This window comes from Hemitrygon akajei, chromosome 17, assembly GCF_048418815.1.
Source record: "Hemitrygon akajei chromosome 17, sHemAka1.3, whole genome shotgun sequence".
Classification (NCBI taxonomy): domain Eukaryota; kingdom Metazoa; phylum Chordata; class Chondrichthyes; order Myliobatiformes; family Dasyatidae; genus Hemitrygon; species Hemitrygon akajei.
This window is the reverse complement of record NC_133140.1, coordinates 61,208,426-61,229,049: the sequence shown is the minus strand read 5'-3', so window position 1 is coordinate 61,229,049 and position 20,624 is coordinate 61,208,426. Positions and strand designations below refer to the sequence as shown.

Genomic DNA, 20,624 nt, shown 5'->3' with positions numbered 1-20,624 from the left:
AAATATGATATGCATCTAAATCACTCTCTCAAAAAGCATTAATAATAGCTTTTAAAAAGTTCTTAAGTAGTTTACTTAAATACATTAAATACAATCAACCCCGGCACTTTAACATATCTTACTCCTGGCGGTTGAATTGTAAAGCCTAATGGCATTGGGGAGTATTGACCTCTTCATCCTGTCTGAGGAGCATTGCATCGATAGTAACCTGTCGCTGAAACTGCTTCTCTGTCTCTGGATGGTGCTATGTAGAGGATGTTCAGGGTTTTCCATAATTGACCGTAGCCTACTCAGCGCCCTTCGCTCAGCTACCGATGTTAAACTCACCAGTACTTTGCCCACGACAGAGCCCGCCTTCCTTACCAGCTTATTAAGACGTGAGGCGTCCCTCTTCTTAATGCTGCCTCCCCAACACGCCACCACAAAGAAGAGGGCGCTCTCCACAACTGACCTATAGAACATCTTCAGCATCTCACTACAGACATTGAATGATGCCAACCTTCTAAGGAAGTACAGTCGACTCTGTGCCTTCCTGCACAAGGCATCTGTGTTGGCAGTCCAGTCTAGCTTCTCGTCTAACTGTACTCCCAGATACTTGTAGGTCTTAACCTGCTCCACACATTCTCCATTAATGATCACTGGCTCCATATGAGGCCTAGATCTCCTAAAGTCCACCACCATCTCCTTGGTCTTGGTGATATTGAGACGCAGGTAGTTTGAGTTGCACCATATCACAAAGTCCTGTATCAGTTTCCTATACTCCTCCTCCTGTCCATTCCTGACACACCCCACTATGGCCGTGTCGTCAGCGAACTTCTGCACATGGCAGGACTCCGAGTTATATTGGAAGTCTGATGTGTACAGGGTGAACAGGACCGGAGAGAGCACGGTCCCATGCGGCGCTCCTGTGCTGCTGACCACCGTGTCAGACCTACAGTCTCCCAACCGCTCATACTGAGGTCTATCTGTCAAGTAGTCCACTATCCAATCCACCATGTGAGAGTCTACTCCCATCTCCGTTAGTTTGTGCCTTAAGATCTTGGGCTGGATGGTGTTAAAGGCACTAGAGAAGTCCAGGAATGTAATCCTCACAGCACCACTGACCCCATCTAGGTGAGAGAGGGATTTGTGCAGCAAATACGTGATAGCATCCTCCACTCCCACCTTCTCCTTATACGCAAACTGAAGAGGATCCCGGGCGTGCCTGGTTTGTGGCCTCAGATTCTGTATTATCAGCCGCTCCATGGTCTTCATCACGTGCGACGTCAAGGCAACAGGTCTGAAGTCATTCAACTCCTTTGGATGTGGTTTCTTCGGTACCGGGACAATACAGGATGTTTTCCACTGTCTGGGTACTCTTCTCAGCTCCAGGCTCATGTTGAAGATGCGCTGTAGTAGTTCTCCCAGCTCAGTCGCACAGGCCCTCAGTAATCGTGGGGAAACTCCATCCGGTCCCGACGCCTTGCTGGTACAGATCTTCCATTTACAGATAAATATGGTACTTTGATATTAAATTTACTTTAAACTTGAACTTGTCTCGATGAGTGCAACTCTAAAATCACTGAAGACTATCTAAATCGAAGTCCTTTGCTCAAACCACCATTACAACACAATGGCACAGTACTATCTGCAGGCTTGCTCACGCAGTCTGCTTTGATAGCACCCAAATCCGTACAGTCCAACACCAGTAAAGAATTCGAGTGTATATCAATATCACACCTCACAGGTCGTCCCCACCACCAAGTTGCACACATTTCTGACTTGGTTCCTTCATTGCCACTGGATCTAAACAGTAGAACCCCCTCCTCAAGAGCACTACAGGAGTATCCTCCTCAGAAGGACCAAAAAGGATTAAAAAAAAAGCCGTTCACCTTCTCCGGGACAACTGACAAATGGCACCCATATCAAGAATAAGGAATTTAAAGCACCAAGCACTAAAGCATCACCTGTGCTTCGCTGTTATGTCGCAGCCTCCAGGAACAGAAAACCTAGTAACATACCTCGATTCCTGTTACACATCCCCGCATCTCACAGCCGCCATGACGCCAGGACCGCGGTGGTTGCCGGGGCAGCCCCGGAAGGGAGGTCACGGCCGCTGGGACTAGTTCCGGTGTGTGTGTGCGTACGTGTTTTCTCTCCCCTCTCCGCGGCGGCGTTTGATTTGAACGCGAATCGGACACAATGCCGGATTCTGTGGTAGAGAAAGTGGTTGTACACCCGTTGGTGCTCCTGAGTGTGGTGGATCATTTCAATCGGTAAGGTGGAAAGGAGGGGTGGTCCGGGCCATGTGGTGGTTTGTGCGGCGGCGTTGTAGGGGCTTTTGTTGCTCTTATAGAGCCGCGGTAGGGCGGGATCAAGGCCTTACCCTGCTGAGTCACATTGACAGCACTTGCACAAAATCCGCTCCCAAATCTTAGTTGACAGATGGCATTGGTAACCATTTTTCTTCGTAAGTACGGACTTTGTTACCATGTACCCAATCGTGCACTGGATCCTGTACCGGTGGTTAATTGTAAGTTAACTGTTATCCTTTATTTCGGTGCTGGTTTATGATCCAGATTTTTAGCCTTAGCAAAAGAAATGGTAATTTCTGAATTCTTTTCTTAAAATGAAGATCTGTCACTGTACAGTTTGTGGACACTTCTGTGAATCTGCCGGAGTATAAATTTGGGAGCTTAGAAGAGAAGTGGGCATTTTTATTGAAACATACAAGATTAAGATGGTTTGACGGTAAATGTTAAGACAATAAGGAATTGCCCATTTAAGATGGTGACAAGGGAGACATCGTCCCTACAAGGGTTAAAAATTCTCACCCAGTGAGTCGTCAGGGAAGTGCAATAGAAGCCAAAATTATATCAGCCATGATGTTTATGAATGGTAGTAAGGGTTCAAATCCTGTATGACCTCTACTCTTCTGATACTCATTGACAGTACTGAACCTTATATATATTGTACATAGACTTCACTTTTGCCTCCTACTGAAAACAGTAGTCACTGTTCAAAATGTAATCAGATGTCTTGGAGGATATGTCAAAAAAATCCAAGGTTTTCCTTTCAAATTGACTAGGCAAAGCACTTTACCTGCACGTCACACATGAATTAAAATGAGATGCTATAAATTGATAGGACTTTTGAGCAGGATGCGAGTGACAAATAATTTTAAGTACAGATGGTAACTACTCATTCGTTCATTCGTTACTGTTGGGTCGTATAACCAGTGCTACCGTGGTCTTTCCATGACCGTGATTGTTCTAGGCAAATTTTTCTACAGAAGTGGTTTGCCATTGCCGCCTTCTGGCCAATGTCTTTACAAGACGAGTGCCCAGCCATTATCAATACTCTTCAGAGATTGTCTGCCTGGTATCAGTGGTCTTATAATCAGGACTTGTGGCTTCGCGTGACCCTGACTGGGAGGCTAAGCAGGTGCTAACCTTGCCCAAGGTTGACCAGCAGGCTAGCGAAGGGAAGGATCATCTTACACCTCCTTTGGTAGAGATGTACCTCTACCCCGCCACCACAAACTGCTATGTACACCATTTCGAATTTTGCTTTTTGCATGTAAGTATTAATGTCAGCAAATAAAGTGTATTAGACAAAAAATCTTACAGAAAAATATATTTTGTACATTATAGGTTTCACTGGAAACACTGATTTAACCAATTTGAAGTTTTATTTAAAGATAAAACATGGTAACCAGGCCAATGAGCCCATTGCACCACTGTGACCAATTAACCTGCTGACTTGTGCATCATTGTCTGTGGGAGGAAACCTGAGCACCTGGGAGACCCACTCAGTCATGGGTGATCGTACATACCCTTTCCAGACAGCAGAGAAATTTAACCCGGATTGCTGCCGCATGCTGTACTACGCTGTGCTAACTGCTGCCACAAACCTTGCCCTATCGCTTTTCATAAATCAGAGCAAATATAGTAATGTTCAAAATGAATCAAAATAAATGTTTTGTTTTTTAACCAGTTAAACTTGGCAGTAATTTACAAAGCTAAGTGAAAGCAGTAACAAACTCAATTTCCCATACATTACGTTTAAGTGTTGTTTTCACCATAATGTAGGAACTGATGATTGTTGATGCTGTGACAAAAGAATTTAAGAACTTTCTCTAAGAAATAGCATTTATTTTTTATTCTGTTTCGGAGGAATCTTTCAAGATTACAATTGTTTAACTACTTTTATGTTAATTTATTTTAATGCTCAGAATAGGAAAAGTTGGAAATCAAAAACGAGTGGTTGGAGTGTTGCTGGGTTCATGGCACAAAAAGATACTTGATGTTTCAAACAGTTTTGCAGGTAAGAATCAAAGCTAGTGATGAATGAGATTAATTATTACAGATTAACAATCTTTCATTATACCTGTAAATTAATTGCAACTATTTACTTGGGATTAAATTGACATTGTTCTATTTGAGTCTAAATGTCAATAATACTGTTCCTAAACTGAAGGAATTGGCTTTTTCCTATTGAATACAAAAATATATGAAATTAATCCCAAACATTGAACAATAGGTGACGTACCTCTGTTGTTCAACAGTTTGTATGGTTTGGTATGCATTCACAAACCAGTAATCATTAATCCAGTTTTTTGAGTGGAAAATTTTTAATTTTAAATTTGTTTGAAGGTTATTTGATAAGCACACATGAGCCAGTCATTACACTTCCAACAAAAGCAGTTTAAGTAAACTTTGATCATGAGCAATAATGCACATTTTAAATAATTTACATTTTTGTTGCTTTGAGTTATGAAATTAAAGCACGATTAGCTTTGCATTCACTTACTAATGTGGAAAGCAACTCCATAAACAATATGACACAAACAGGAGTGTTTAGGATTTCAAAACATCTTTATTTATTTATTTCCACTCAAGTTCCATTCGATGAAGATGAGAAGGATGATACAGTGTGGTTCTTGGATCATGATTATTTGGAGAATATGTATGGGATGTTTAAGAAAGTAAATGGTAAGATTTCTGACTTACATGGAAGATAAAGCTTAAACTTTACAAGCTTTGAACATCTTTATAGTTTGCACTAAAATCAGTGTAATTCAGGCAGTGTGGATTTGCATATTGATATGTAAAATACAAATTATACAGGGACTTTCCCTGAAAACAAGTTCGTCACTTTCTCCTCTCTTAACACTGAAAACTTTTTGCCTTGGCATAAGCAATATTGAAATATGGAACAGATTATATGTTTCATCAAAGATGAACTGAGCAGCAGAGAGCAAGGTGGTTTTCAAAACCATGGGTGCCAAATTTGGAGAGAAAATAAATTTTAAAAAGATCTGGGAAAATCTGTTTCAAACCTGCATTTACTTGGCTTAGAAAAATAATTAAAATAATTTTGAATATTCTAGTCTATGGAATGTTTTGTTACAAGATTCATTAATATTGTTGCTCAATTTGCAAAAATGTAATCAGTTATGCTTCATGTCCTTTTTAAAAGAAATAGATTCTGTTAATGTATTCTCACTCCCTGTGCTGTTCAATCAATGTTAAGTGTGATGGCTGTTCTTTTAACATCTGTTGAGCTGCATTTTAACTGATGGTTATCTACCTGTCTTAGCCAGGGAAAGGATCGTTGGATGGTACCACACTGGACCCAAGTTGCACAAAAATGACATTGCCATCAATGAACTCATGAAACGATACTGTTCTAATTCCGTAAGGTTTTAGGTTTTCCATCTTTTAAATAACTTAAATGTTTGGTGGTAAATTGTATTAATTTGTAAGGCATTTTTTATTATTTAACCAGTTGTTCCAAACAGTTTATTATTATTCTGTGGCTTTGTTGCTTTCCTCTACCGAAACAAAATCTCTTAATTAGTAGCAATGACTTTTAACTGAACAGTCATATTCAGGATTTATTGTGATAATTTTGTTTTTACCCTATTAAGTAATTATATGCAGTATCCCAGATGTTATTGTACAAATCCAGTGTTTGGTGGGGGGGGGGGGGGGGGGGTGCTTGCTGGGTATGTGGTTCTATGACATTTCAGTTTGAAAAAATGATTTCCTACAAGATGTTTCATCTACATTTTCTCAGTCTGGTGTTCAGTCAGATAAACAGTCCTGTAGTATGTCCACAGATTAATTGTTTATCAAACATTCATAGCCTTAAAGTGCAAGAATTGAAAGGTGCTTTCAAAAATTTATGGATCAGAGTAAAAGACTGGCTTAAATTTTTGTTTTAAGTGAGTGTGAAATCAAAATGATTTGATAAAAATTGAGATCCTAGTTCATAACTAATTCAGAACTAGGGAACAGGGATTTAGAGTAAGAAGGGAAAGATTTAAAAGGGATCTGAAGGGCAGCTATTCCATGCAGAAAGTGGTGAGCATATGGACGTGGTTGAAACAGGTACCAGAGTAGTATTTAAGAAACACTTGGATAGGTTCAGCGAGTGGTTAGGTTTAGAGGGATATTGGCCACACGTAGGAAATTAGATGTAGTTGGGTAGACGACATGGTTGGTATGAACTGCCTGGGCACAAGGCCTTTTATTTGTACTCTGCTTTTCGATGACTAAATGATGATCTGCATGGAACATACAACAGAGTCAACACAGTTTCACTGAGTTAGTCTATGGACCTGGTTCAATCCTTACTTTGGCTACTGTTGGTGTAGAGTTTGTATGTTCTCCCTGAGACCTTTCCCTGAAGGTTCAGATTTCCTTATGTGTCCCAAAGACTTGAAGGCAGGTTAATTGGCTCCTGTAAATCACCCTCTTATTGTGGATAAATGGTAAAAGAATCAAGATAGAGTGGATGGGAATATAACAGAATAGTTATAGGCTACAGGGCAAATACAGCTAAAGGAAATGGAATACCCTGGAACTAATAACCTTATTGGCTACTTTCTGTACCTTTGGCAAGATAGAAACAAATTGAAAAAGATCGGTTACCAAAATCAATGTTAAATTTTAGCACAGTGCTGCAAATAGTTCTTTCTCTTATTTCAATCTGATTAGAAAAAAAGAATGTAAAATACTTCTTCCTAAGTTTCCCTTTTGAGATTAATTTGCAACACTTGTAAGTAACATGGTCATAGAATAAGCTGTTGACGTAATTTCAGGTATTTCCAACATGACTGATAGTGATAAAAGAAAAGTAAAATCAATGTTCTTTTATTGGACTATAAGTTTCAAAGCATTGAGATTGAAACTATTGATTTTGTATTCTTTAAGGTTTTAGTCATCATTGATGTCAAGCCAAAAGATCTGGGGCTCCCTACAGAAGCTTACATTTCGGTAGAAGAAGTTCATGATGTAAGTGCTGCTTCGTGGCTTCTGTATAAACCCTTTAAATATTGTCAGTCATTTTTGTCTCTTCAAAAGGTGAAACCAACTCAAATTTAGGATGTATTCTGTTCAGTACATATGAAAAATTTCCTCCTTGATTTCAAAATCCATTCCAATATTCTTTTAAAAATCCTTTAATCTCTTCACTCAGAGAACAATGAGCCTGTGTATTCTGATCCCAGATGGAAGTGGATGCCAAATCAGTTCCAGTGTGAACTGGCTTGTATGATTTCACTCACTACATCCCTACAACCTGCAGACTGACTTTTAAAGACTTTTTACGACTTGTATTCTCAGTATTTTGTTTTCTCTGCACTATTAGTCTTTTGCACAGTGGTTGTCAATCTTTATGTATAGTTTATAGTAAATTCTATTGTATTTCTTTGTTTTTCTATTAATGCCTACAAGAAAATGAATCTCAAAAGTAATATATAGTAATATATATAGATTTTGATCATTTTACTTTGATGGTTGGGGAAATCAGTAGTGCTGAAGGAGTACATGATATAGACAGGCTGTTTTGTAAACTCTGTTAAAATCCTTCTGTATATTTATCACCTAAGCTTACATCTAGTGGTTCTCAATGTGGGCCATGCCAGATTTCATAGAGCCACAGGAGTTTATGAATGGGCCATGATAAGTTTACTGCTTTAATGAAATATTACTCAAATATATAATATAGAACATAGAATAGTACAGCACATTACAGGCCCTTCGGCCCACAATGTTGTGCCGACCCTTAAACCCTGCCTCCCATATAACCCTCCACCTTAAATTCCTCCATATACCTGTCTAGTAGTCTCTTAAATTTCACTAGTGTATCTGCCTCCACCACTGACTCAGGCAGTGCATTCCACGCACCAACCGCTCTCTGAGTAAAAATTCTTCCTCTAATATCCCCATTGAACTTCCCACCCCTTACCTTAAAGCCATGTCCTCTTGTATTGAGCAGTGGTTCCTTGGGGAAAAGGTGCTGGCTGTCCACTCTATTCCCCTTAATATCTTGTATACCTCTATCATGTCTCCTGTCATCCTCCTTCGCTCCAAAGAGTAAAGTCCTAGCTCCATTAATCTCTGATCATAATGCACACTCTCTAAACCAGGCAGCATCCTGGTAAATCTCCTCTGTACCCTTTCCAGTGCTTCCATATCCTTCCTATGGTGAGGTGACCAGAACTGGACACAGTACTCCAAGTGTGGCCTAACCAAAGTTTTATAGAGCTGCATCATTACTCTTAAACTCTATCCCTCAACTTATGAAAGCTACCACTCCATAAGCTTTCTTAACTACCCTATCTACCTGTGAGGCAATTTTCAGGGACCTGTGGATAGTTACCCCCAGATCCCTCTGCTCCTCCACATTTCCAAGTATCCTGCCATTTACTTTGTACTCTGCCTTGGAGTTTGTCCTTCCAAAGTGTACCACCTCACACTTCACTGGGTTGAACTCCATCTGCCACTTCTCAACCCATTTCTGCATCCTATCAATGTCTCTCTGCATTCTTCGACAATCCACAACACCACCGACCTTTGTGTCATCTGCAAACTTGCCAACCCACCCTTCTACCCCCACATCCAGGTCATTAATAAAAATCACGAAAAGTAGAGGTCCCAAAACTGATCCTTAAGTACCAGGACAATAATTAGGGCTTTATAAATAAGAAGGGAAATTAAAAAAGAAAAATAATAACATTGAGTGTGCTGACCTGAACCCTCTCCAGCAACAAATGGGTGGCTGTAAAGTTCATTGTTTACTGTGTGGTCTCTCTTCAGGATGGAACTCCAACTTCCAAAACATTTGAACATGTAACCAGTGAAATAGGGGCAGAAGAAGCTGAAGAAGTTGGAGTAGAGCATTTGCTACGGTAAATTGACATTGTCTGAGCCAGTCTCTTGCTTTGGGCCAGATTATGGAAATTTTATGTTATTCTTTCATAGAAATACCAGGCACAGAGGAGGGTTGTTTGGCCTGTGTACTCATGCCAGTTTGCATCCTAGCTCTTGATCAGTGGACACTTGGCTATGAAACATCAAATACTTTTTAAATGCAATGTGGTCTATAAATTTTGGGCAATAATTTATAGACCACAATACTTTTTTCTCAACACTGTTATTGTTCAACCAATCTTTAATCAATGATCCATTTCCGAGGGACTGAAAACTGGTCACTGTGAGACAGCCCCTCACATTTTACCCACTTTATTAAACCTGCCTGCAGTATCTTTGAGTCCAAGGAAAGCAACCCCAGTCTGGCTAATTTCTCCACCCAGCTAAAAAGATCTATCCCAATCAAGGTCAGAGTATTTTTTATTTATAATTTATCTGGTGCTATTACATCCTTCCTGTGATATAATCAGAATTGCTTCTGTAATTCTACAATGACCATCCAGTGGATACTAAATTAACCTGTTCTTCTTAGACTGGTTGCATAAATGAACTCGCCGGAGAAAATTACTGGTAGATACAAAGTGCTTCTTTATTTGACAAAACAAGGTACAGCAGGCATCATAAGCAGACGCTTTTGGTGGAAAGGTCTGCTGGCCCAACGTGGGGCTCAATATTTATGTGCTGAACACAAAGGACAATTCCATATCTACAAAGTATATACAATGATTTCTTTTGAAACTACATACGAACTTCACACCTTCTGATTGCATCCATCCCACAGACGCCAGCATCGTCTGGACTGGGATTCACAGCTTTTTAGGAATGCATTGTTCTAAATTAAATCCACAATACATTTTCAAGGAACAGAAAACTGGTAGCCAAAGCCATTTGCTAAATGTAAACCCAAAAATCACTAACAGTCTCTCCTCTTGGCCCTCCTGGACAAAAGTAAATTTGTACCTGGAAAGGCCAACCTAGGAGGATCTACTCAAGTAGTCAGCAAAAACACCCTGCCTTGAAATTCCCCCCTATTTTGTGTGCCTCAATATCTAACCTAGTGTTCTCTAATTGCTAACTACCAAATATGAAGCAGAACGGTTGTTCCAAAAATTTGAACAAGTCTTTAGAAATGTAATTTCTTTCCTGTGCCTGTTGGCTGTTTCCCTGCAGGCCAACTGCAGCTTAATCTCATTCCTTGTCTTCACCCCTTCATTCTCTGGTTGCTAAAACTCTCTCTTTTTAGGGGCACCAGCAAGGTAAGTGCATGAGGCTCACAGGCCCTCTCATTGATGTACAGGAAGGGGTTGGGGTGGTCAATGACTGCAAGGACCTCTCCCCGGTGGCACCCCCCTTCCGAACTGCCCAGTTGATCACTGGCCCGACTGCTGAAAGGGCTCAGCTCATTTGGGTTTACTCCTCATTCATCTTGGGGGTGACTGCCTTCAGATACCGTGTACAGTTTGAAATGTGGTGGAAGTTGTGGAACTTGCTGAATCTGCTTTAACTTAAAATCCCTCCCCATCTATTTCAAATATCTTTTCTATTCTATGCTATTAAGCTAATCATCTACCTTCAGCAACCAGCCTTCATTACAGAGTACCATCACCAGCACACCTTAGCATGCTATTCAGTTTTTTCCATCATGCTCTCGGTGTCTTCTGCCACACTCCCGAGGTCTTCTGCCTTTGTGTTTCCTCTGGGTATGTTTTCATCAGCTGTGGTCGGGTCTGGTGCGGCTGTCTGGTGTTCTTGGCCTAGGTTCTCTCTAATTACATGGTTACTGGGTACATTTGATCCCCTGCTCTGTCTGTGGGAGCAACAAGAGGGTGAGTCGTATGCTTTAACCTGAGTCCAGTGTTTCCCCTGGCTGTCTTGCTGAGTGCAGACAGACACAAGTATCATTTGTTAAGAGTACCATCTGTGGTCTTATCCATCTGGGGGCAAACCCTGGCCTTTTCGGCAGCACCCTCACCATGACTTGGTTGCTGGGCTGTGGAAGGACTATCTCCTTTCCCTCTGGCTCTCTCTGATTAGCGATGCGCTGCTGTTGTTTCGCTCAGTCCTTCAACACTTCAAGTTGGTTACAAAAATCTTTTACATAACGTGTCATTCTATCCCTGTAAGCCCCAGGTTCCCCGCAACCAATAATTACCCCATAAGGGAGTTGCATTGCTCAGCCCATCAATAATTTGTAGGGGCTGAGACCCAACGTGCTATTCAGGGTTGCATGCAATCTCATCAGAATTCCTGGTAATATATCAATCTATGTCTTTCCTGTCTCAGTTACAGCTTTGTTCAGTACGTCCTTTCTACCATTCCTGAACTCTGAGGGTGGTGGGGTATGTGGAACCGTTGTCAAACCCCTAGCTGTCAGCACATTTCCTTCATCACTTTCCCCATGAAATGCGCTCCCTGATCCGAGCCCACCTGAATTGGGGTTCCCCACCTTGGAAGGAATTCCTAAACTGGAATCCATTCAGCGGTGTTGGCGGTGCCTGTTGGATTGAGCTTTTCCAAAGTCAGCGCCACGCCTTTGAAAAATGGCTGGACTATTGTGGAGTATCTGGTGGAATCTGGCCCGTGCATATTGCTGCCCACCCAAGGTGAAGGCAAATTGATCTTGGGACTCGGGTGCTAAGGGGAGCCCCCAAAATCCATTAGCAATATCCACGACTGGAGAAACTTTGTTCTGGAGACAGGCCATTCAGGAATGTTGCAGGGCCCACCACTATGGGATGCAATCTGGGCATGGTCCTAAGGGCGGTATCGTCTATTGTTAATGGATATGATCCATTGGGCTTCTTAACTGACCATATAGGTGAGTTGCTGGTTGCTGCAGTCTCTCTGAGTGACAGGTGTTTTAGTTCCTTCGCTCTACCCTGAACAGCAGTCAGTGCATCAGTTATAGGGTACTGCTTATGGGGTTTACACAGGCCCCCCCCCCCCCATTTTAAATGGGTTCATCTTTACTCGACCACAGTCTTGCTTGTGTCTACCCCACTCTGCTGGGAACTGCTGGCTCCAGTCTCTAATGATTGGGGCAGCTGCGACTATGCTAGCCAGGTTGTGTATTCTATTGGTTATACATGTTCAGTGTCCCTGACTTGTCCACATCTATTGCAGCAGTTTTTCGCTTCATCCCTTGGTTGCCAGCAAACAAAACAAAACCTCTGGGACATCACAGCAGCTGCATCGACTATAGCCACTTTACGGTTTCTCTTGCACTTTCTTCGGTCTATCTCAATGGCCCACGAAACTATCGCAGAGTAGGTCGACCCCACCGTTGTGTGTAAATCTAAAAGTTCCTGGTGGGCTGAGCCCAGGCCTTCCTTCAGCATTTTCAGGAAGACTTGGTCGTCTGTCCCTGGATTATCCAACCCGGAATACTCATATGTTCGATATTTACATTCTGCATAATCTATGGCTGTCCCGTCAGCTCTCTGAGTCGTCATTGCCATTATCGCTCACCGGTTACTTTCACCTCCCTGCCACCCCCCAATCACTGCCTCACTTCCACTTTAAAAGAGCGATGTCTTCATTGCTGGTGCTCCCGGTAGTTGTCCATGTCCCATCTCACACCCCCGGGCCATACCATCCCACATATTCCTCGGGCACTTCGCTTTTACCAACATGTGCATATCTTTAGGGTGCATCTGGTGAATTTCAACCATTTCCTCAAGCTACGCCAGAATTCTGAATTCCCACAGGCAACTTTAAGTGAGGGCAACTCGGACAAAATGCTCTTGTTTCTCCCCAAGGGTGAAGGGTTTATGAATGGTCATAATCATTGTCAAGGGCTGGCTTGGATCATCAGGATTCCTGACCTCAATAGATGCCATCCTGGTAGATGTCTCTGGGTAAAACTCCTCCCTGAGTTATCTCCACACTAATTCCCACACTACACAAAATATAAAAGAGGAGTACCAATTAAACAGCATGTACTTAAAACTGCAGAGTATGTACTCTGCAATCTGCCACTTTTGAGCACTTGAACCCATGATGCCTGCTGTATTCCTTTGCATCAGACTTGCAAAATGTATACACTAAACTGCAGCTCCCCAAACAAGTATACGTGCCCCCACTCTGATGTCCCAAACCGTCGGTAACCACCCTTCGCAATTGGTGGCTCCATCTCACCGAATTAACACGCAAAGTTTTGTCTCTTACGTATGCACGCACACACGACTTTTATATCCATCAGTTCAGCTCTCCATGTTCATGATACCTCGTGTTCCTGTGCACTGTCAACCGGAACAGATGCAAGTGTGAGTGCTAATTTTAAAAATAATCACCCATTTAGACTGCTAAGATAGCTGGCCACATGATGGTTCACAAAGGCATCCCACTCCTGACACCAAATGTTATTGTTTGAATGAAATCGCTGGAGAAAATTACTGGTAGGTACAAAGCAGCTTTTTTATTCGACATTACAAGATACAGCAGGCATCATATGGAGACTCTTTCAGTGGAAAGATCTGCTGGCCCAATGTGGGGCTCCATATTTATGTGCTAAACACCAAGGACAATTCCGTATTTACAAAGTATATACAATGCTTTCTTCCTCTCACTGCTACGGGCAGAAGTTCCCGCTTGCTTCAAAAAGGCAACAGTTATACCAGTACCTAAGAAGAATAATGTGAGCTGCCTAAATGACTATTGCCCAGCAGCACTCACATCGACAGTGATGAAATGCTTTGAGAGGTTGGTCATGGCTAGACTGAACTCCTGCCTTAGCAAGAACCTGGACCCATTGCAATTTGCCTATCGCCACAATAGGTCAACGGCAGATGCAACCTCAATGGCTCTTCACTCGGCTTTAGACCACTTGGACAACACAAACACCTACGTCAGGATGCTGTTCATCAACTATAGCTCAGCATTTAATACCAACATTCCCACAATTCTGATTGAGAAGTTGCAGAACCTGGGCCTCTGTACCTCCCTCTGCAATTGGATCCTTGACTTCCTAACTGGAAGACCACAGTCTGTGAGGATTGGTGATAAAATATCCTCCTCGCTGCCGATCAACACTAGTGCACCTCGGGTGTGTGCTTAGCCCACTGCTCTACTCTCTATATACATATAACTCTGTGTGGCTAGGCACTGCTCAAATACCATCTATAAATTTACTGATGATACAACCGTTGTTGGTAGAATCTGAGGTGAGGAGAGGGCATACGGGAGTGAGATATCCAACTAGTGGAATGGTACCACAGCAACAACCTGGCAATCAATGTCAGTAGGACGAAAGGGCTGATTGTGGACTTCTGGAAGGGTAAGATGAACACATACCAATCCTCGTAGAGGGATCAGAAGTGGAGAGAGTGAGCAGTTTCATGTTCCTGGGTGTCAGGGTCTCTGAGGATCTAACCTGGTCCCAACATATCAATGTAGTTATTATAGAAAGCAAGACAGTGGCTATAATTCATTAGGAGTTTGAAGAGATTTGGGATATCAACAAATACACTCAAAAACTTATATAGATGTACCGTGGAGAGCATTCTGACAGGCTGCATCACTGTCTGGTATGGGGGAAGCTACTGCACAGGACCGAAAGAAGCTGCGGAGAATCATAAATCTAGTCAGCTCCGTCTTGGGTACCAGCCTACAAAGTACCCAGGGCATCTTCAGGGAGTGTTGTCTCAGAAAGTCAGTATCTATTATTAAGGACCTCCAGCACCCAGGGCATGCCCTTTTCTCACTGTTACCATCAGATAGGAGGTGCAGAAGCCTGAAGGCACACACTCAGCGATTCAGGAACAGCTTCTTCCCCTCTGCCATCCAATTCCTAATGGACATTGAACCCTGGGACGCTACCTCACTTTTTTTAATATACAGTGTTTCTGTTTTTTGCATGTTTTTAATCCATTCAATATATGTATACTGTAATTGATTTACTTTTTTTTCTCAGCTATATTATGTATTGCATTGAACTGCTGCTGCTAAGTTAACAAATTTCACGTCACATGCCGGTGATAATAAACCTGATTCTGATTTTGAAACTACATACAAACTTAACACCTTCTGATTCACATCCATCCCACAGACGCCAGCATCCTCTGGACTGGGATTCACAGCTTTTTAGGAATGCATTGTTCCAAATTAAATCCACAATACATTTTCAAGGAACAAAAGGCTGGTAGCCAAAGCCGTTTGCTAAATGTAAATGACCTAAACCCAAAAATCATTCTCAGCAGAATTAGGCCATTTGGCCCATCTAGTCTTCTGCCATTTTATCATAACTGATCCATTTCCCTCTTGACCCTGTTCTCTTGCTTTCTCCCCATAATCTTTTACGCCCTGTCTAATCAAGAAACTATCTATCTCCACCTTAAATACACCTAATGACCTGGCCTATGGCAACGAATTCCACAGATTTGCCACCCTATTGCGAAAGAAATTCCTCCTGACTCCATAGGAAACATCCTCTCTACGTCCACTCTATCAATGTCTTTCAACAGTAAATAGGTTTCAATTAAATCCACCCCCCCCACCGCATTCTTCTAAATTCCTGCAAGTAAAGGCCTTGAGCAATCAATCACTCCTCATACGATGTCTTTCATTCTCAGAATTATTCTCGTGAACCTGCTCTGAACCCTCTCCGATGTCAGTGCATCCTTTCTTAAATAATGGGCACAAATCCGCTTACAGTATTCCAAGTGAGGCCTCATAAGTGCTTATAAAGTCTCAGCATTATATTTTGTAATCAGAATCAGGCTTATTATCACTGGCATGTGACGTGAAATTTGTTAACTTAGCAGCAGCGTTCAATGCAATATATAATATAGAAGAAAAAAATAAATAAAAATAATAATAAAGAAGTAAGTAAATCAATTACAGTATATGTATGTTGAATAGATTAGAAAACAAAAATACTGTATATTGTAGAAAGTGAGGTAGTGTCCAAGGGTTCAATGACCATTTAGGAATCGGATAGCAGAGGGCAAGATGATATTCTCACGGTTACCATCAGGTAGGAGGTACAGAAGCCTGAAGGCCCACACTCAGTGATTCAGGAACAGCTTCTTCCCCTTTGCAAATAATTCCTAATTGGACATTGAACCCTTGGACACTACCTCACTTTTTTTTTAATATACAGTATTACTGTTTTTTGCTTGTTTTTCTAATCTATTCAACATATGTGTACTGTAATTGGGCCGGCTGGTGGCGCAGTGACATCAGTGCCGGACTTCGGAGTGAAGGTTCCCGAGTTCTAACCCAGTTGGACCGCTCCAGGGCACACTCTCCATCCGTGCCGGCTAGCAACTCAGCGTCGTAAAAAAAACACTGCGCTGTGAGAAGGATGTGGGGAACCACTCACAGAATCTTTCCTCCTAGACAACCACTTGAAAAAAAAGTGGTCGCCGAGGCTCTGGCAGGGTATGGCACACAAAAAACATATACTGTAATTGATTTACTTATTATTATTCTTCTCTCTCTTCTATATTATGTATTGCATTGAACTGCTGCTGCTAAGTTAACAAATTTCATGTTACATGCTGGTGATAATAAACCTGATTCTGATTCTGAATCCTCTCAAAATGATTGCTTTCCTCTTCACTGATTCAACCTGCAAATTAACCTTTGGGGAATCTTGCATGAGGTCTCCCAAATCCCTTTATGCCTCTTACTTTTGAATTTTCTTCTCATTTAGAATATAGTTCATGCTTTTATTCCTTCTACCAAATGCATGAATATACACTTCCCAACACTGTATTCTTTCTGCCACTTCTTTGCCATTCTCCTAATCTGTCCAAGTCCTTCTGCAGCCTCCCTGCTTCCTCTGACCCACTACCTGAGTGAAGTGACATCTGCAATTTTCCAGTCCTCCTGAACTATGCTAGTAATGAAAGATCATTATCAATGCCTCCACAATTTCTTAGCTACCTCTTTCAGAACCCTGGGGTCCATCTTGGCCAAGTGACTTATCTCCCATCAGACCTTTGTTTACTAAGGTAATAGCAATTACCTTCTCCCTGGTAATAGCAACTGTACTCACTTCTGCTCCCCGACACTCTAGAACTTATGGCCAGTGTCTTCCACAGTGAAGACTGATGAAAAATACTTACTCAGTTTGTCTGCCATTTCTTTGCTTTCTCCTCCCCCATTACTACCTCTCCATTCTCATTTTCCAGCAGTCCAATATCTACTTCCACCTACCATTTATTCTTTGTATATCTGAAAAACTTTTGGTATCCTCTTTGATATTATCCTCTTGCTCTATTACATGGCCTCTCTCTTGTTTTTATGTTGGCTTTGACTTCCCTTGTCAGCCCAATTGTGTCACCTGCCTTTAGAGTACTTCTTTGGGCTGTATCTATCCTGTGCCTTCTGAATTGCTCTAGAAACTCCAGCCATTGTTGCACTGGTGTCACTCCTGCTAGTGTCCCCTTGTAATCAACTTTGGCCAGCTTCTTTCTCATGCCTCTGTAATTCCCTTTACTTCACTGTAATACTGATACAGTTGGCCCTCCTTATCCGCGGATTCAACCAACTGCGGATCGGGAAAACCCGGAAGTTCTCTCTCCAGCACTCGTTTGAGCATGTACAGACTATTTTTTTCTTGTCATTATTCCCTAAACAATACAGTATAACAACTATTTGCATTGCATTAGGTATTAAAAGTTATCTAGAAATGACTTGAAAGTACAGGCAGCCCCCGGGTTATGAATGAGTTCCGTTCCTGAGTCCGTCTTTAAGTCGGAACAGGTACAATCGGTATTATTTAGTGTCAGTCAAATGTTTTTCTTAGTATATAGTACATATTTTACCTTTCTATGCATACAAAACACTTAAGAAACATACGTATTTCAATAATTATATCTTTCATCGGGGCAGGGCCTTTCACATGCTCCATTAAAATTGTTCCCATCGTTGACCGACTAGCCTAACACTTTTCCGATGACCGTTGGCATTTCACTTCTTTCCAATCGCTTTATTACTTCCACTTTATTTTCAATCGTGATTATTTTCGTGAACAGAAAAGGAGGGCCGACTGTAAATCTGACTTTAGCTTCACCCTCTCGAATTCCAGGGTGAATTCTAACATAATATGATCACTGCCTCCTTAAGGTTCCTTTACCTTAAACTCCCTAATCCAACCCAGTCCAGAATAGCTGATACCCTAGTGGGCTTAACCACAAGCTGCTCTAAAATAGCTACAAATTCTCTCTTGGGATCCAGCACCAGCTAGATTTTCCCAATCTACCTGCATATTGAAATCCCCCATGACTATTGTAATGTTGCCCTTTTGACATGGCGTTCTATCTCCTGTTGTAATTTCTAGCCCATATCATGGCTGGATATTGGAGGCCTGTATTTAATTCCCATCAGGTTCTATTTATCTCTGTGGTTTCTTAACTCTACCGACAAGGACTCTACATATTCTGATACTGTGTCACCTCTTTCTAAGGATTTGATTTCATTTTTTTATCAACAGAGCTATGCCACCCCCTCTACCTGCTTGCCTGTCCTTCTGATACAATGTGTATCCTTGGTTGTTAAGCTCCCAACTATAATCCTCTTTCAGCCACAATTCAATGATGCCCATAACATCATACCTGCCAGTTTCTAACTGCTACAAGATCATCTACCTTATTCCATACACTCTGTGCATTCAAATATAACATCTTCAGTCCTGTATCCGTCACCCTTCTATTTTTGTCCCTCTTTTACACTGCAACTCATCCCACTGACTGAAATTTTGCCCTACCAGTCCTGATGAAGGGGCTCATCCCAAAATGTTGATTCTTTGCTCTTTTCCATACATGCTGCCTGGCCAGCTGAGTTCCTCCAGCATTTTGTGTGTGTTGCCTATCATCTGCCTGTCATTCCTGACAGTTACATTACACGTTGCCTCTGCTTATAAACCAACTATCACTCTAGTTCCCACCCCCCTGCCAAATCAGTTTAAGCCCTCCCCACAGCTCTGGCAAAACCTGCCTGCAAGGATGTTCGTCCCACTCAGATTCCGGTTGCAACCTTCCCCAGAAGAGATCCCAATGATACAGAAATCTAAAACCTATCCCCCTGCGTCAGTTTCTCAGCCACCTTCCTAAATTCTCTTTTCGGGACTTACTCGCTTTTCTTATCTCTGTTAATGTTGTCACTATTTACCTCCCCCTTTAGAATGTCTTTTTGGAATGTAAATAAATGTGCAACCTGGATGACTGCTAACTTCTCTGGGTATAATTTGATATGCAGCTATTTTATTGATTGACAGAATAGGATCATAATATATTTTGATTTCAGTAATTGCATTAAGAGAAATTACCTGCGCTTTGAGGATATAAAATAGTCTGTAGTCAAAGAACACTTTGTATTTGGGCTCCGCGCAGATGTACTTTCAGTGAATAAAACTCGTGATGCGTTTACTGTTACGATTTGCTAAAAATGGACTCTAAAGTAAATGTCTTTTTTTTTCTTTACTTGTGTTGCCATTACAGAGATATTAAAGATACCACAGTGGGAACACTGTCACAGCGAATCACAAACCAGGTACATGGCCTCAAAGGGCTGAACTCAAAGATTTTAGAGATAAGGAATTACTTGGAGAAAGTAGCCACAGGGAAATTGCCCATCAACCATCAGATTATCTACCAGCTGCAAGATGTCTTCAATCTTCTACCTGATGTTAATTTGCAAGAGTTTGTGAAAGCTTTTTACCTGAAGACAAACGACCAGATGTTGGTGGTGTATCTTGCATCACTCATTCGATCAGTAGTTGCTCTACACAATTTAATCAATAACAAAATTGCCAACAGAGATGCGGAAAAGAAGGAAGGGCAAGAAAAAGAAGAGGGGAAAAAAGAAAAGAAAGATGAGAAAGAAAAAGAAAAATGTGAATCAAAGAAGGAAGAAAAGAAAGACAGAAAATAAATTCTGCCGTGTTTTTTTTAAGACAAACAGAACTACAGCAATACTTGGCATCGAGTGGGAATGTTAATACTTCGGCTTTCTGCAATAAAAGGGCCAAAATATTCAGCCATTGATGTGTTTGCATGGGGCAGTTTTCTGTATCTGTACAATGTACATGTTTAAAATCTTGAAACATTATAAATATTACTTTACTAATAGCGTTATTCTAGGTTGTTTCATTTCCATTTGCCTTAAGATACTGAGATGAGTTGGTTCCAAGCTTTTCATATGTTGCCTGTTTCTGGCTGGATATATGTGTCTGAGCAACTTCATAGTTGATGTTCAGAATAAGAATGAACAAGCCTGTATCAGAATCCCACAACCCTGCCCCTGCACTAAAAATGCATTCATCATTCATTTGCTCAGGTTTTTTGAAGATGGTACATGAGTTTTGATAGAAGGGAACCTATGTATGTGGTATACTTAGATTTTCAAAAGGCATTTGGCAAAGTGTCACCTAAAAGGTTGGTGCACAAGTTAAAAGCCCATATGTTGCAGAAAATTTGT

The 20,624-nt window shown here is 41.5% G+C and overlaps 2 protein-coding genes across 2 annotated transcripts in view; one reads left to right on the top strand and one right to left on the bottom strand.

Moving 5' to 3' along the window:
- The window catches only part of dhx38 (DEAH (Asp-Glu-Ala-His) box polypeptide 38), a 99,736-nt gene extending 97,638 nt beyond the window's left edge, over window positions 1-2,098 (bottom strand). Inside the window, exon 1 of the mRNA XM_073070289.1 lies at window positions 2,001-2,098. The gene's annotated coding sequence lies outside the window, so the exon portion shown is untranslated. The remainder of the gene's footprint in view (window positions 1-2,000) is intronic.
- On the top strand, window positions 2,098-20,275 carry psmd7 (proteasome 26S subunit, non-ATPase 7). Its single transcript, XM_073070290.1, has 7 exons — window positions 2,098-2,255; window positions 4,214-4,305; window positions 4,881-4,973; window positions 5,581-5,678; window positions 7,200-7,280; window positions 9,087-9,178; window positions 19,646-20,275. Exons 1-7 carry the CDS (start codon window positions 2,182-2,184, stop codon window positions 20,076-20,078), a joined length of 963 nt encoding a protein of 320 aa, XP_072926391.1. The 5' UTR covers window positions 2,098-2,181; the 3' UTR covers window positions 20,079-20,275.
- The last annotated feature ends 349 nt before the right edge of the window (window positions 20,276-20,624 follow it).

Coding starts and splice junctions, on each gene's coding strand:
- psmd7 (XM_073070290.1), top strand. CDS start 2,182: ATGCCGGATTCTGTGGTAGAGAAAGTGGTTGTACACCCGTTGGTGCTC. Junction 2,256..4,213: donor GTGGTGGATCATTTCAATCG/GTAAGGTGGAAA, acceptor TTTAATGCTCAG/AATAGGAAAAGTTGGAAATC. Junction 9,179..19,645: donor GGAGTAGAGCATTTGCTACG/GTAAATTGACAT, acceptor TTGCCATTACAG/AGATATTAAAGATACCACAG.